Here is a 15,875-nt window from a genome sequence, read left to right as displayed (position 1 = left end):
GGATCCCCAAGCCATGCTGGAAAGGGCCAGGAAACTCCCCCAGCAGCACTGCCTTGAGCTCCAGCCTTGTCCCCTCTGCAGGTTAGCAAGGAAACCTGGTGCTGTAAAGAAAATCCTTGGTTGTTCAGCATGGGAAGGCTAGAAAGGACTGCAGTGGAAAGGAGGGGTGGGAAGGAGACTGAGGTCTTTTGTGGTGCGAGAGGGTGCCTCTGACCCTTGGAAATGGCCAGCGCAGTGTTGCATGGATGTAAATCACGGCAACATTTAGCCCGCCCTTCAGGGGATTCACTTGTGCTGGATTTTCCAGGCTGTGTGTATAATAGGGGCCTGTATTGTGATGTTGTTCAATACGTGGATCTCTAGCTTTTTTCGGTGGAGCTTTTGACCCCTTTGTAGTAAATTTAAGTCTCCTGATGACGGGCCTGGTTTTTTAGTCACCTTTTGCAGCCCCCCAGGCATCTCTGGCCCACAGGTGTGAAAGCTGCTGCTCAGGAGAATTGAACTGCTCCTGAGTGAACTCCTGGGGTAGAATTAAGTTCATCCTCAGTGGCTTTGTGGGTTGTAGCTATGTTGTTTGCTCAGTTGTGCTCTCTAGGAACCTCACCCCCTGCTCCTAGCGCAATATCCAGCGGAAATGGATGATGGGTTTTTGGAAAGCCTTGAGCACACTGTGGCGACGACTGTTTGAACTTTCTGCTTTCACATCAGCAACCTTTGTCCATGGTGGGACAGAATCAGCATGGGCTGAAATAGCATTTAACCCCACTGAAGTCAAGTCTGTTTAGCATTTCAGCATGCATGGGTGCTGTTTGTGGAGGGATTCTTTTTTATCCATGGCTGGGAGGTGTTTTCAGGTGTGTCAAGAAGATCAGAACATTCCTAGATTGCTGCTTAGAAGTTTCTGTTGTTGCACACAAGGTCGCAGTGTTCAGCTCAGTGTGTCTGAGTTCATTTCATTGCTGCTTTCAAGGTATTTTGGAGGTGGGTAGCTGTGTCTCTCCTAATGTCCAGGTGCATGTCTTATCCCAGGCACTCAGCTCTCACTGACAGCAATTTCCATGCTGTTTTAGATGCTTCTGCATAGTGCTAAGTAATTGTGTGTTTTACAAATGGGTTGTTTTATGACAGTCGGTTGCTGTAGTGGAAAGCCCACTTTGGGTAATTTCTTTAGACAATATACTGATTGTTTCACTAAAGCAACAGGAACCCCGTACCCTTGTTTTTCCTGTCAACAGGTAAAATAACCTTTCTTTCAGGTGCTTGTTTTGCTGAAATTTGCTCGTCCCTCAGCACTCCCAGCAATTGGCTAACGCCAGCTTATGCTAATTACTTTATCCTCCAATATCTTTTTTGCTCATATATCTTTTTGCCTCCGGTATCTTTTTTGCTCGTACCCGCCTGGATTGTAAGACAGTTGTTTGTCAGCAGGATTTTCTAGTTTTTCCATTTGATGATCAAGTTGCCTTTATACCCTTACTTTAAAATTCTTTTTTCCTACTGATTGAAACCATTGGAGCTCAGCTGGGACAAGTGCAGTTGGGTGTCTTCAGTCTGCTGATCAAGTGGCTGACTAGAGTTTTAAGAAAAAAGGTCCTGAAATTTGTGGTACCTATCTTTGCAGGTGGAAATTGTCATCTCACGTTCTGCATCTGAAATTAAATTGTGCCTACAGGCTCCATCACTGTGGGTGTGTGTACTGAAACTGGCACCTGCAGCTTATTTCTATGGATGCAAAGGAGAGTTTGGAAACTTTTTCCAAAGCCTGTTTGTTTCTTAGGACACATGTTGTATCATCGCTTAATCTTGTGGTTCACCAAGCCAGTACTTTCAAGAGAAACATGTCGCTCCTGGAATTTGTTGCATCTTTCTGGAATAAGCTCAGGGCTTCTTGTAGGTCCTGGTCCTGTGAGGTGCTGCTTGCTCTGACCCACATGATTGAGGGTTTGTGGAGCTATGTCCTTCACTGAGCAGAAATAATGCAATGGCTAAGTAGGAATTACGAGTTTGCAGTGTCTTTTCTTGTCTGCGGGTCCCACAGAAAGGGGCTGAAAGTGTGGATTGCTGTAAGGGTGAGGTGCTGATTCAGGCTTCTGCATAGCAACAGATAAGCTCTGGGCTGACTTATCTTCTCAGGGAGATTTTACATTTGCTTTTCTTTGTCTCCTCTCCCTCTTCCCTCAGCTTGTTTCTGCCCCAGCCCATTTCTTCCCATAACTCATGTTCCCATCCCTGACACTGCCCTCCTCACTTGCATTACTCACTTGGCTTCCTTTCCGCTTTCCCTCTTCGCTGCCTCCCTCCTTCGCCCTCAGATCGCCGGGCTCCTGCCTCCACGTCTCCATCCTCCCCCAGCTCATCTTGCCGGCTCCAGGCTTCTGCTCCGCTCCCCCTTGACGGGCACCTCCTTAATGTTAGGAGCCGACTCTCAAATGATTATCTGGGTTGCTGATTAGCAGTTTGTGAGGGCAGAGCTGGCTTGGGCTTTTCGTTAAGGCTCTGAGCAAATACCACAGCATTGCACAGTTCCTGGTGCATTCTGGAAGCTGTCTTGCTGCTTTCCTGCTCGTAGCCCCATGCACCAGCAGAACCCCATGCAGAACCAGCTCAGGTGCCTGAACACGGATTGTGGCTCCAGAGGGGCTGACGCTGAGCCGAAACTAGTAAGTCCATCTGGATCCATGCTGCTTGTTCCCATGCTCATTCCCCTTTGCTTCCTCATGGATCCCACCAAAGAGCAGAAGGGATGCACATCTAGCATCCACTACGTTTCTCCGTTCATCCTCTGGTTCTGTTTGGGCTTTTGTGACGCATTTTGCATGTTGGGAAGGACACGGTCCGCTCAGTGCACACTGTCTGGAGAGGGGTGTAAGGAACAGCTACATCTGCGAGGGAAGGGAAAGCAAAGCTGGAGGATGGTTTTTCATTACAGGATTTTTGCATCCACAGTGTGGGAAAGGAAGAAGAAGTGGTGGTGGCAGCCCTGAGGTGGGAAACTTGGAGGAGCTCCCTCCTGGACTGAGGGAGCACTGCTAGTTTTCTCATATGGAGCTCAGTGACAAAAAAAATTGGGAACTGCTTTCACAGGACAGGAACAGTGCTTTCCTTTCCACCTGGAAAACATCCAGCACACTTTGTGTGCTACTGGGGATATAAGAAAAAAGCCACAGGCAAAAGAACAGAGAAGAACTCCTTGGCTTGTGTGAACTTAGTATTTGAATGGTGCAAGCAGATGTGATAAGTGCTATTTGAATTTCGGGGGATCTGAATGGTTTGCTGAGCTGGATGCACAGCAGAGTATTTGGATGCTATGCTGTAAAATTAATTTGAGCTCTTCTCATCTGGTGTTATTGGGGGTATATACATCTCCTGACATGCAAATAGAGAAGGTTGGAGGGTGCTGTGCATTGCTCTGATACACATTGTAAGAAGTGGTTGATATATCCATTACCTGCTTGTATCTAAGAAGGTGTAAAGACTCAGCAAGCCTGAAATTGCTGGAGTCTCCAGTAGAAATGTTGCTCTGTTGCAATGCTGAGTGAGTTTTTGAATCTGTGTTGCTCCTTGCTCGTCTCCTTGGCTTACACTGTCCTCTATCCTGTTTTGTTACAGGGTCTCTGGACTGCAGCGATGAGGAAGCCTCGGAGGAGGTCCCGGCAGAACTTGGAGGGGAGGCGTTCTCCCTCGCCCTACAGCCTCAAGTGCTCACCGACTCGGGAGACACTGACATACGCTCAGGCCCAGCGGATCGTGGAGGTAGATATTGATGGGCGGCTTCATCGCATCAGCATCTACGATCCCCTAAAAATCATCACAGAGGACGAGCTGACTGCCCAGGACATCACAGAGTGCAACAGCAACAAGGAAAACAGCGAGCAGCCCCTATTCCTTTCCAAATCTAAAAAAACACCTTCCAAAGGCAAGAAGAAAGAGTCCTGCTCCAAATATGCACCAGGGACATCTTTACACTTACCCCAGCCCAACTTCCGCGTGGTGGACTCCTTCAGCCAGCCAGATGCCCCTCCTCTCCCTGCCGCCTACTACCGGTACATTGAAAAGCCCCCTGAGGACCTCGATGTAGAGGTGGAGTATGACATGGATGAGGAGGATCTGGCATGGCTGGAAATGGTCAATGAAAAGAGAAGGGATGATGGTTATGGGACAGTTTCTGCTGACACTTTTGAGCTGCTGGTGGATCGGTTGGAAAAGGAGTCATACGTCGAGAGCCGGAACAACGTGGGTCAGCAGTCCCTCATCGATGAGGATGCCTTCTGCTGTGTCTGTATGGATGATGAGTGTCACAACAGCAATGTCATCCTGTTCTGTGATATCTGCAATCTGGCCGTGCACCAGGAGTGTTATGGCGTGCCCTATATCCCTGAGGGGCAGTGGCTTTGCCGCTGCTGCTTACAGTCCCCTTCTCGCCCTGTGGATTGTGTCCTTTGCCCAAACAAAGGTGGAGCCTTCAAGCAGACCAGCGATGGCCGCTGGGCTCACGTGGTTTGTGCCATCTGGATCCCAGAGGTCTGCTTTGCAAACACTGTGTTCCTGGAGCCCATTGAAGGGATAAATAACATCCCCCCGGCTCGGTGGAAGCTCACATGCTATATCTGCAAGCAGAAGGGCATGGGAGCTGCTATCCAATGCCACAAGGTGAACTGTTACACTGCCTTCCACGTCACCTGTGCCCAGCGGGCTGGTCTGTTCATGAAGATCGAACCCATGAGGGAGACCAGCATCAATGGCACAACATTCACCGTGCGCAAGACTGCCTATTGTGAGAGTCATTCCCCACCTGGGACAGTGAAAAAAGGGTCTCCAGCTGCTAGCGTTGAGAGGCAGGAGGACACTGTGAAGGAGGAGGGAGAGGAGGAAGCCAATTCTGGCCCTCCCAAAGGGTCTCTGAAAAAGAACCAAGTGAAATTGAAGCAGAAGATCAAAAAGGAGCCTGGTGATGTGACCGATGGGCATTTGTCTGTGCCCTTGGTGACGGTCACACAAATCCCCTCTTACAGGTGAGTGTTGCAGGTTTAGGGAAGGAGCTGGATAGCTGGAGCTGGACAGGGTCTGTTTTGAGGACTCGGTCCCTCTCGTTGTTGACCTTGGAAACACTGAATCTTCTTCAGTCAAGACCTAGCAATAACTGTGTTCAGAGAGTGCTCTGCAGAATCATTCCTGACCAGTGTTCTTCCATGTGAGTGTTGCAGCACACTGTGGTTTCCCTGCTTTGCTGAGCAGCCGTCCCAAACTGTTGTGTAATGCAGAATCCGTGGGGGTCTCTAACAGCAAACGCTCGTCTAGCATCTGAATTCACATAGATGGCTGTGAAGGTGTTTTTAAAATACTTCAGGCATTACAGGTTGGCAGGCAGATAGGGGTCATCCCACCATTAACATTTTTTTTTAATCTCCTCATTTCATAGTTTCTTAATTCCTCCTTTTATTACAGAGCATGTCAAACCTGTCAGTGTTGCAAGCACCTTTGAATTTGGCTGTGTATTTTTTTCTCCCAGCTCTCTCTCATGCAGAACTAGGTAGTGCTGAGTTTTCGTTTGGTGCCTGAGGAAGTGTGGTGATGTGTCACTGGTATTTTAACAGATAAACTTTGGAAAACTGCTGATAAGGCACCATGTATAATCCAACGAATGGTTTGAAAAGATTAAAATAGGTGATACGTTATTCTTGGACTCCCACCAAGTTAGTTTCTGAGACTCCAGCTTAATAACATCACACTTAAATGGCCCCCTGGAAAGTTCTTGACACTGAAAGTAGTTTTGAAATTAAGGCTTGGAGCCGAATTGATGATTGCATAGTTTGACCGTGCTGTGGCAAGTCCTTGGTGAGAACCTCCATCTGAGCTGGTACTAAAACAGGGATATGTTGTGAAAAGTAGGCACATATGTCTTCATGGTGGAGAGATCCCAGATGTACCAGTTGCATGCGTAGTTCAGAGTGTGCATTATCAGAACACTGTGAAGCTTTGTTGGGAAACCTGATGGTATCACCAGGGTCTGCAGAGTCACGATTTCTTTGCAGTTGGCTCCATGACACCTCTTTGCTTCCTTCAGGCTGAACAAAATCTGCAGTGGCCTCTCATTCCAGAGGAAGAACCAGTTCATGCAGAGGCTCCACAACTACTGGCTGCTGAAGCGGCAAGCGAGGAACGGCGTGCCCCTGATCCGGCGCCTGCACTCGCACCTCCAGTCCCAGAGGAACGCGGAGCAGGTACTGGTCCGCAGCTGAACCCGCATGGGAGGATGGAGAGCTTGCATTCTGGGGGGAGATGCACTTGATGTGCGGCTGGGAAGGGGAATGAGGGTGAAAAGATCAGAGGTTGACCTGAGTTAAGTCTCTTCTGGTCTCCTCTTGGTATGCTCACGCCTGAAGAGCTGAGTTAGTGTTTCAGTGGGATATCCATCGTGCCGCTAGTATTGGTGTTGATGAGCCAGCAGGTAAGAGTTTTTCCCCTGAGTCAGGAGACCCAGGATTGTGCAAGGGTGTGATGGGCCCTTGGTGGACTGATCTCTTAGCTGAATCCTAAAACCACGTTCCTCATGAGTGATTAAAGATCCCCTCCTCAGGAAAATGGGTGTTAGCTCCAGAGTCCTGGCCAAATTCCAGTTTGGGTCATTCTTCCTGCAGCTTCAATTTCCGACCCTCCCATGCACATTCATATGGAAGTTTAGACATAATCATCAGCACTGCACTCCTTTGCTTCCTCCTCTGAGCTGGCATCCAGAGTTGCTCGATCTTGATGCTATTAAACAGCAGTGCCTTTGGCATGAGAAGTAGTTGGTGAAGTAATGAAGGCAGTCGGACTCTACCCTCTAACATAGCCTGTCAGTAGGTATTGTGCACGTTGTGCATGTATATTTTTACTGTAGTTGGAGGAATTTATAGGCTTTTGGTTTGCATGAAGACTGCTCTGGATGATTAATAAAAAAAATATTTCCCACTCGTCAGTCTGGAGCTTGGGGAAGTGCAGCATTTCCTTGGTGTATTAAGTTGGCAGTTGGCAATTTACCGTAAGTAAGTTCTTAAGAAAAAATGTCCTATAAATATAAACCATCAAGACCTTGTGAAGCAGTTGTCCTCTCTTGGCAATCACGCAAAAATGTATGCACTTCAGCTATATCCTCAAAACCATTTAAAAAGCTACAGATTTAGGAGTGGAAGGATGATTGCATTGCGAAGCCACTGAACTGTGTCTTGGAAGGTGTGAGCTCATCTCCCAGCGTTGGCTGTTCCTTTGTGTTTTGGCGAATCTCTTTCCATGGCTCTACTTCTTATTGGTTACAAAGAGGATAATAATAGCTCTTTTCTCCCATGCTTTTGCTCGCCTTGCCTTTGTACTGGAAACGCTTTGGGCTGCCTCTTCGATGCACAGCGGCCAACAGAAAAATTTCCAGCCTCTGTAATGAACTTGGATATAAAAGCAGGGAGGGTGTAAATGAGCATGCACTGAAGCATGTTTCCAGAGTGTAGCTACAGTATGATTTAGGCCTAACTTCACAGATAACATAAAATCCAGAAAGGCTGATGTTGTGTTTGTTAGACAGCTAAATGCTGTAGGAAGGAGTGGACATAGTCTGAACAAGAGACAAGTAGACAGGAGGAAGACTATGAGGGCAATTCACCGGGGATGCCTAGAAAGAGGAGGAAATGCAGGAAGCAAGTCATGTTTTTCATCTCACACCACTGCTATGTCTTACAGAAGGAGCAGGATGAGAAGACCAGTGCAGTGAAGGAAGAGCTGAAGTACTGGCAAAAACTGCGGCATGACTTGGAGAGGGCACGGCTGCTCATCGAGCTGATCCGTAAGCGGGAAAAACTCAAACGGGAGCAGGTAGGTAGTTTTGGCTGTCAAGTTGCTGCACTTAGCTTCAGTCCCATGCAAACACTGTGCTGCAGGAGGCAGAGGAGGAACATGACAGTTTTTCTTTAGCCTTTTCCTCTTTTCATAGTGTATGACTGTTGGATGTGCAGAGCACATCTCTCCCTGTGTCAGCCACAGGCTCGCACTGCTCAGCCTCTGCCCTCAAAACCAGGGCTGGGCTGCAGAGTGCTGGAAAAATGTATTTGCATAACTAACTGTGGATTTGATTCCTGACCTACAGCACCCCTTCTATTTCTGGGCATGGACCAAGTGTTTTGCCGAGTAGAAGTTAGATCTCCTTTAATGATTATTTCAGGGGTTTGGTAACACCTACTCCAGAGAGAGTTCTAAATCACAATTCTGCTCTTCATTTCTGAAGCTAAAAATTCCTGTGCTTTGCCCTCTAAATACATTTTTTAGAAGAAAAAGTTTTAAGATGGAGACCATTTACTGAATTTTCCAATTTCCTCTTTGATCTGTGTGCAATTATCCAAAGTTGCACCAGTTAAGGTTGCTTCCCATGCTTGCCAGCTTTGCCTGTTGAGGGTCTTTGCTTGCCATACCTGGTTGGTTGCTGCAGCGGCAATTGTGGTGTCTGGCATGAGTATCTTCAAGGACAGCTTCATGAAAGACTCGCCCTGCGCATGGTGAGCCTGTACATGTGGCCTCAGGCATTGCCTGGGTGCTCTCAGGCTGTCTACAGGGAGCCAGGCAGAGGGAAAGCGGCATCCTCTGTGATCACAGCTCGTCTACAAACTAATTTTTTGTGGCCAGAAACTGCCCACAGCTTTTCTGGAGTCCTTTTGATGCCAGCACTGGTTCATTTGCTGCATTGTCCTTGATTTACAGCAGTGGCTCAGTCCTCCTTGCTGTGTGGACGTATTTTAGGTAGGAGGATCAAAAAAAAAAATCACTCTTGGGCTTTGTTTGCTTTTGGTATCTTGATATATCCCTATCACAGTTGGCTAAATCCATAAAAGCTTGTTGAAACTATGGTGTGCTTTATAAAAGGATGAGATATCACAGAAAAGTGTATCTAGTTTGAGCTCTATTCCAGCCCAGCTTTTAGGTGAGTGGAGAAGGATGCTCCAGGGTCCTGAGTCTTTGTGCGGCTTCTTTCCTGTTTTGGGGGAAGAGTGTGATCTTTACGTCTGTCTTCATTCATTCTCTTAGTGATACTGTCTTGTTGCTTAGCACATCAAATACAGTTTGCTTTGTGTAAACAGACTTGCTTTCCTTTGCTACTGAAGTAGTTGATTTAATGACATAATGAGGGATTATAAGATCAAAGAAATTAAAACGTTAAAGGAGAAACAAATACTTCTATCCTGTTCCAGTCTCCTTTGAATAGTTTCAGTGTAAGAGATCAAACCAGTCCTACAACTTGTTTGCTTGAAATCAGGCAGTATTAGAGACTTCATAAAAGATGTCAGAAACTGTATTAGGAATTTGCAGACATCTAATCACTGTTGTTGTTTGGCTTCTGCCTTGAAGTGTGAGAGCTTATATCTTAAACTTTGTTTATGCTCTCGTCTAATTATGAATGTTGTTGTTCATGTGAACGCCTACATACTTTTAACTTCTGTATAGTGTTGCTAATTGGCATAATAATATCTTGAGGCAGGGAGTTCTACAGGATAATTTACCAGGCATGAAAAGCTTCTTCCTGTTTTCATTTTTAGTTGTATTATCTTTTAATTTTCTGGGGTTTCCTCTTGTTTTGCCTTTATGGGATTGGATAAACAGGAGTTCCCCATACCAAAGGATCGGACTGTGCAGTTAGACTCTGCAAAGTGCCGTCTGCTAATGTGCATCCTACACATGGAGAGGACAAGATGTTTGCCAGAAATTCTTCAGCAATGAGTCTACCAGGCTAGTGGTATGATGCCCTGAGGTTTCTACCACGGAGTAGAGCTGGGGTGATGATTCAGGAGAAACCGGAGGGAGACACCACTCACATATCCTATCCTCGATAACTGCTCATCGCTGTTTTCCCATTCCCAGGTCAAGGTTCAGCAGGCTGCTATGGAGCTACAGCTGACCCCTTTCAATGTACTTCTGCGCACAACACTGGACCTGTTGCAGGAGAAGGATGCTGCCCAAATCTTCGCAGAGCCTGTTAACCTGAACGAGGCAAGTCTTTTTCCTAGAGGTGTCTAATGGGTTGTAGATGAGGTATTGCTAGGCAGAAGCTCATGTGCTGTCATAACCATGGAAGCACAAACTACCTTGTCCCAAGCTGTTGGTCGACTAAAGAATATCTAAAGAGGACTCACAATGTGGGTATCCTTCTGGGCCAAAAAAGGGTATTGTTTTCTGGAAGCTTCAGCACGTCTCAGACAAGTAATGTTTTGCAGAGCCAGGATGTGTCTGCCTTGACTGGGTGACACAGAAATGAACTGCTGGCACTGTCCCTTGCCAGTGGAAAGGGCATTAAGAGTGCTTGTGATGGATGCACTCTAGTTGGCTAGTAAATGGTTTTTGTAATTGTACAGGTTTTATATGTTTAGGTTCCAGATTACCTGGAATTCATTTCCAACCCAATGGATTTTTCCACCATGAGGCGGAAGCTGGAGTCCCACCTGTACCGAACATTGGATGAGTTTGAGGAAGACTTTAACCTTATAGTTACCAACTGCATGAGGTATAATGCTAAAGACACGATTTTCCACCGAGCAGCTGTCCGGCTCAGAGACCTCGGAGGAGCGATATTGCGTCATGCACGGCGGCAGGCTGAAAACATCGGCTTTGACACTGATGTGGGGATTCACCTGCCTGAGTCACCCAAAACCGAGGACTTTTACCGCTTTTCTTGGGAGGATGGTGAGTGTTTATTAAGCTTTTTTTTTCGGGCAGATCATAACTGTGTTCTTTGTTCTGAGCATGTCACTCAGCCTGCATGGAAATCATAGCCATCATTCAGCATACAAGAATTTTTCTATCCATGTATTTACCTAAGTGTATATCTAACTCCTTTAGAGCCTCAAAGAGCAGGATTTCAGGTGAGCCAGGCACTCTGAACTAGGTGCAGCTTAGCTCCAGCTCTCCTAGTGTGTGTCGGTCTCGGAAGAGCCTTGTAACTGCCCATGCTGTTTGATTTGTGCCATGGCTGTAGTACAAACTTGGTATTTTAAAGAACAGTGCAAAGGTGGATCTAGGATTTTTTGCTCTGAGAAAAGCTCATAATTTCATTGTAAATTGGCAAGGTGTAGGGCAACTGGGTTAGATGGAGCGCTGAGGGCTGGGAGGGGGTGATGTGAGGTTAAGGTACTGTGACCCAAGCAGTCCTTCTAGCTGATACTTTCCCTTCACAACACAACCACATCCATTCCCACAGCCGTCTTGAGATGCAGCTCCAAAGCATTGGTTGAATAACTTGGCTAAACTTAGTACAGAATACTGCTGCTATCCAGCATGCAGAGCTTGCAGTCTGCCGTCCGATTCCTAAATGTTGCAACCCTCTTGGATGCAGACAGACAGTCTGTTATGAAATTTGTGTTGGTGTATGATAGCACGTCTCTCAGCTGTCTGCCCTGCTTCTGTGGATGCCAGCCCTTCAGCAGAGCCAGAGGAATGGCAAACATGTTATGTTTTGGCAAGTTCTGTTTGTGGTGGGATTTTGTCATTTAATCTGGCAATGAAATAGGTTCCGGCCAAGGACCTGGACTGTGAGCTGTCTTGTGTGGGGTGCAGAGACATGTCCTTTCACTGTTGCCCCGGGACAGTAACGGGAGCTGGAGGACAGTGCAAGTTAAGTCAGCTGCTCTTTACCCAAAGGAAGGAGGTCCGAGCTCCAGGGTTAACAATTGCTAAATCCCCAAACTAAAGCAATTGGTTCATGAATACCATAAAAGTAAATGAGGCATGGCAGTGGTCCCAAATGCTTTTTCAAGAAGCCTTACTCCTTCCCTTCACTGTTACAATCTCTTTTGATGCAGTGGATAACATCCTCCTCCCGGAGAACCGGGCTCACCTCTCCTTGGAGGCCCAGCTGAAGGAGCTGCTGGAGAAGCTAGACATGGTGAGCACCATGCGGTCCAGCGGCGCCCGGACACGACGCATCCGGCTCCTGAGACGGGAGATCAACTCCATTCGGCAGAAGCTGGCCCAGCAGCAGAACAAGACCATACCCAATGGGGAGCCTGTGCCACGGGAAGAGGGGACAGATAAAACATCAAGGGAAGGGGACGAGGAAGGGGAGAAAGGTGAGAGGTTGCAGCAGGATTTTAGCTCCAGCTTTCTAGTACATGTCAACAGTCAAGACCTGCTGTTTCTCCTGTCTGTGGCCCTAGTGAAAGATGGGAGTGGCTGTTGGTAGTTCTGGGAATAACTCTTTCTAAAATGTTCAAGCAGATTCTTTATTCCTTTAGCAGATGATGCCAAGCCCCCGCACCCTCCAACTCTGGAGCCCACAGGACCCGCACCCTCCCTCTCGGAGCTGGAGTCTCTGCAGGACCCTCCAACGCTCAAACCCATCAGTGAAAGCAAGTCCTTGAATCAGCTGCAGAAGAGGGTGATGTCGGACAGGGAACTCTTTGACAAGAAGACGCTGCAGCGGGAGAGCCAAGCCTTCCAGCGCCTGCTCAGCGACAACGGCCTGAACGGACTGGCCTTGCCGCCTGCAGACACCCCTGCCAGCCCCCCCTTCAGCGGCGTGGGCCGACGGACATCTGTCCTTTTTAAAAAAGCTAAGAATGGGGTGAAGCTGCAAAGAGGCCTGGACTGCTCCCTGGAGAACGGGGAGGACCACAGGCAGAGTGGGCAGCTTTCACCCTCCCGCCCTGACGGAGAGCGACAAGCTCGGAAGCGGCCACAGAGCAGGACCTGCAGTGAGAGTGATGGAGAGAAGTCGCCCAGGCAGGCAGGACAGAGAGGTAATTCCTTGGGATTTCTCTTCCTTCTGTACCCATGGAAACTGTGAGATGGGGCTGAGGGAGTGGGAATCCTGGGGCCGAGTAAAGACACCTGCATCCGAACTACTCAACTGAAACTCAGTTTATGCTTGAGAGAAGCGTAGTCTCCATAACCAGACGTGCCTGATGAAAGCTTCAACTCTTCCACAGTTTTCTAAAATAAGGCAGACAAGACATGTCTGTAATGAGTTGCACTTCTCCACTAACTCTACATGGAGTTTCTAGTAACTTGGTTGAGCTGTAGACACCTCCATTTTAAATATTTAAAGGTACCAAGATGAAGCCCAGCGAGGTCACAAATAGTTCTTCCCTTTACCAGTCAGCAGGGCTACTGTAAGAGAGAGTTTGCCATTTTTTGTAGGGCAAGCCAACACGCCCATCTGCTTGCAAAGCTGTTGAATGGCCTGGCTGGAGACTCAGGCTCTCCAGTAAGGGCTGAGAAGTGTTGGCATTCCTGCCCTCGTGGAATCGTTTGCCTTGGCTTGACCACTGTTAGGAGTGAGAGTTTCCTGCTGCAGAAATGGTACATTAGGTTGGAAGCGTGCAGTGGACCAGCAACACAGCACCCATGTAAGATGAGATGTTAAACGTTCCTTTTAAATCATCTGTACTCTCAGTTCTGGGATTTAGATAAAATTAGTGGGAATACTGAGCAGGTTCCTCTTCAAATTAGATCTGCAAATGAGAATAAGCAGCAGAGATGAAATTTGGAAAAACACAAGGTGAAAAGGAACATCTGAGTTACAGCAATGTGATTTCTTTTTAATTCTGTGTTAACAACCATTGTGGGATAGTTCGCATCTGTAGGGCTTGACTTAGCCCATACCTCAAATATTGTCTTAAAGTTATTTGGCTGTCAGAAGATCACTAGCAAATCAAGAGTGGGAGGAAAGCAATTGAGTGTGGGGATTGACTTACCAGGACAGGTTAAAGGAAACACAAATGACTTCTCCAAAGAGTTGAGGGACTCACTGTCATCATCTGCCAGTAATTAAAGCAGAGGGGAGTTGCCCACAATGGATACAGGTCAGAATGAGAGGTTGAAGTTAAAAATGGAAAAATACAGTCAGGATGCTGGAAAATCACTGATAACTAGGCAGTGACATTTTTCCTCTGCTGAAGCAGCACTGGTGTTTTTTTCCTATGAGTTGCAGCACTGCTTTTGTGATTCAGCTCCTTCCACTGTTTCAAACACAATCGATTTCTCCTAACTGGAGGGGAGTGTCTGGTGTGCCAAATTGTGTTACCACAGGAGCAGGTCAGCGTGATCGGGATTGTCAGAACAAGAGGTTTCCCAGAAATGTGCTCCTTGTGGCCATTCCGTATTTACAGCTGGAAAAACAATAGGGGCCTTGACATGAATTTGCCCTTTGTATGGTTGACGGGCTTTTGATGCGCCCACGGGGAACCTGGGGTTGGTAGGTCCCTGCACGGGGGAAAGCAGTGGTTATTTGCCTTCTTGTACCTGCTCTGGGCTCGGGGATGCTCTCGGGGGTCATTCCCTGTCGAGTCCTGCCTGTCCCTGGTTGTGGGATCTTGTCTAAGCACAGAGGTGTTCCCAGCTCTCTCTGTAGGTATCCCTGTGGTGCACAGAACAGGAAGCCTGGCAGTGGAAGGAAGATTTCCAGCGCCGTTGGTGTCTGGGGCAAAGAAGTGAAATATTCCGCTTACAGCTACAGTGACATTTGTACTGGCCAGGGTGGAAGATGGTGAGGAGCCTTCTTCTACCCAGGGGGAATTTGCTTCCTCAGTGTCTGCTCTGTCCACTGGAAAATCTCATTTTGAGAAATTGAAGCAACGAATTTTTCCTAGAGTGGTTTTCTCTCAGCAAGGAACCTGTAACCGAATAAGCTATGGTTTTATATGCCTGCTTCCGTGGGCAGGGACCAGCCAGGCCCGGGGTGAGGCAGGGAGAAGTCCGTGGCAGTCAGTGTGAAGCCTCCATGTCTTTTCCAAATACACTTGAAGCCAGATGAGCAAGTGGTTCATTTCCTGGCCTCTGGGCTTCCCTGGCAAGCTGGGTGCTGCGTGGACCTCTCCTATACCATCCCTGGGCACTGCTCCAGCACTTACTTCTTCAGAGACAGCCTAATTTTTCATGTGTTAGGGGTAGAAATAACTTTTATTATTCACCTTTTGGTGGCAGCTGAGTCTTGGGAACTCAGTGCAGAATTTCCCTCTCTGGTCAAAGTACTTGGCATCTTTGTGGCTGGCAGTCATGGGACAGTGACCTTACCTGAGCCTTGGTAGCATCACTGTGTGTTGCTGCTGCTTCTTTGGGCTGATTTCCATTTGTCTCCTTGGCAGGAGTGACTAACGGCTTTGCGAAGCACGCAGAAAGCGGCTCTGACTCTGAGTGCAGCTCTGGCCTGGGTGGTGGACTGGTGTTTGAAGCCTGCAGGTAAGTGGCCTGTGCGAAACTGTTCCCCAGAACACCTTCTGTGTCTGGATTAATCTGCCTGGTTTTATTGTTCGACTTCTTTGTTTCAAACCCAACCCAAATTGTTACTTATTTTCTGTGTTGACCCTAAAGACAAAAAGCTTCTCAGATTTCATCCTGTCCTCTTAAGCTATAGGTCCCAAACGCAGTGCTTGATTTTTCAAGCAAATGGGTATCATCTGTTACACTTCTGTTTTTCAGTGCATACACATCCTCTCTGCTGATGGTTACGTTCTTGCAGTTCTTGAGAGACAAAGCTAGAAAAACCGTGAACTCAAATGTCCAGTTCAGCACTGCAGGTGAAGCTTAACTTCTACCACCTACTGAATTGCTGCTTTCTTCCTCTCAGAGGTTTAAAAGCAGAACTGGGCGCTTCAAACAGGACTGAACAGTCTTAAAGGAAACATCTGTCATCTTTTGGTCAGATGCAGTAGGCATATGTGGGTACCATATCCATTTTCTGGTCTTATCTACCTGTCCAGCCCTCCTAACACTGACTCAAGTCATTTCACAGCCCTTTTACTGCACGCTAAAACCTATATTATGCCTATATTATGCCATTATATCATATTGTATTATGTCTGTGTGTGTTGTGAGTGGCAGGCTGAGGACATTTAACCTTGATGAGTGAGATTGTGCAGGACAGGCAG

The 15,875-nt window shown here is 47.4% G+C and overlaps 1 protein-coding gene across 11 annotated transcripts in view; it reads left to right on the top strand.

Annotated features, from left to right (window-relative positions):
• BRPF3 (bromodomain and PHD finger containing 3) overlaps positions 1–15,875 on the top strand; it is a 34,023-nt gene that overhangs the window by 2,011 nt on the left and 16,137 nt on the right. For 10 of the 11 annotated variants that reach the window (XM_052814663.1, XM_052814662.1, XM_052814654.1 and 7 more), the window contains 8 exons: positions 3,610–5,012; positions 6,065–6,221; positions 7,711–7,842; positions 9,877–10,005; positions 10,383–10,695; positions 11,811–12,077; positions 12,243–12,746; positions 15,093–15,186. In XM_052814663.1, the coding sequence (XP_052670623.1) occupies positions 3,628–5,012; positions 6,065–6,221; positions 7,711–7,842; positions 9,877–10,005; positions 10,383–10,695; positions 11,811–12,077; positions 12,243–12,746; positions 15,093–15,186 (2,981 nt within the window). In that variant the 5' untranslated portion in view covers positions 3,610–3,627. Of the gene's footprint in view, positions 1–3,609; positions 5,013–6,064; positions 6,222–7,710; positions 7,843–9,876; positions 10,006–10,382; positions 10,696–11,810; positions 12,078–12,242; positions 12,747–15,092; positions 15,187–15,875 lie in introns of those variants that run through there. The other variant, XM_052814661.1, reaches the window with a different exon arrangement.

Source organism: Harpia harpyja, chromosome 19 (assembly GCF_026419915.1).
Source record: "Harpia harpyja isolate bHarHar1 chromosome 19, bHarHar1 primary haplotype, whole genome shotgun sequence".
Taxonomy (NCBI): Eukaryota; Metazoa; Chordata; class Aves; order Accipitriformes; family Accipitridae; genus Harpia; species Harpia harpyja.
Note: the sequence above shows the minus strand (reverse complement) of the source record. Positions and strands in the feature narration are given on the sequence as shown.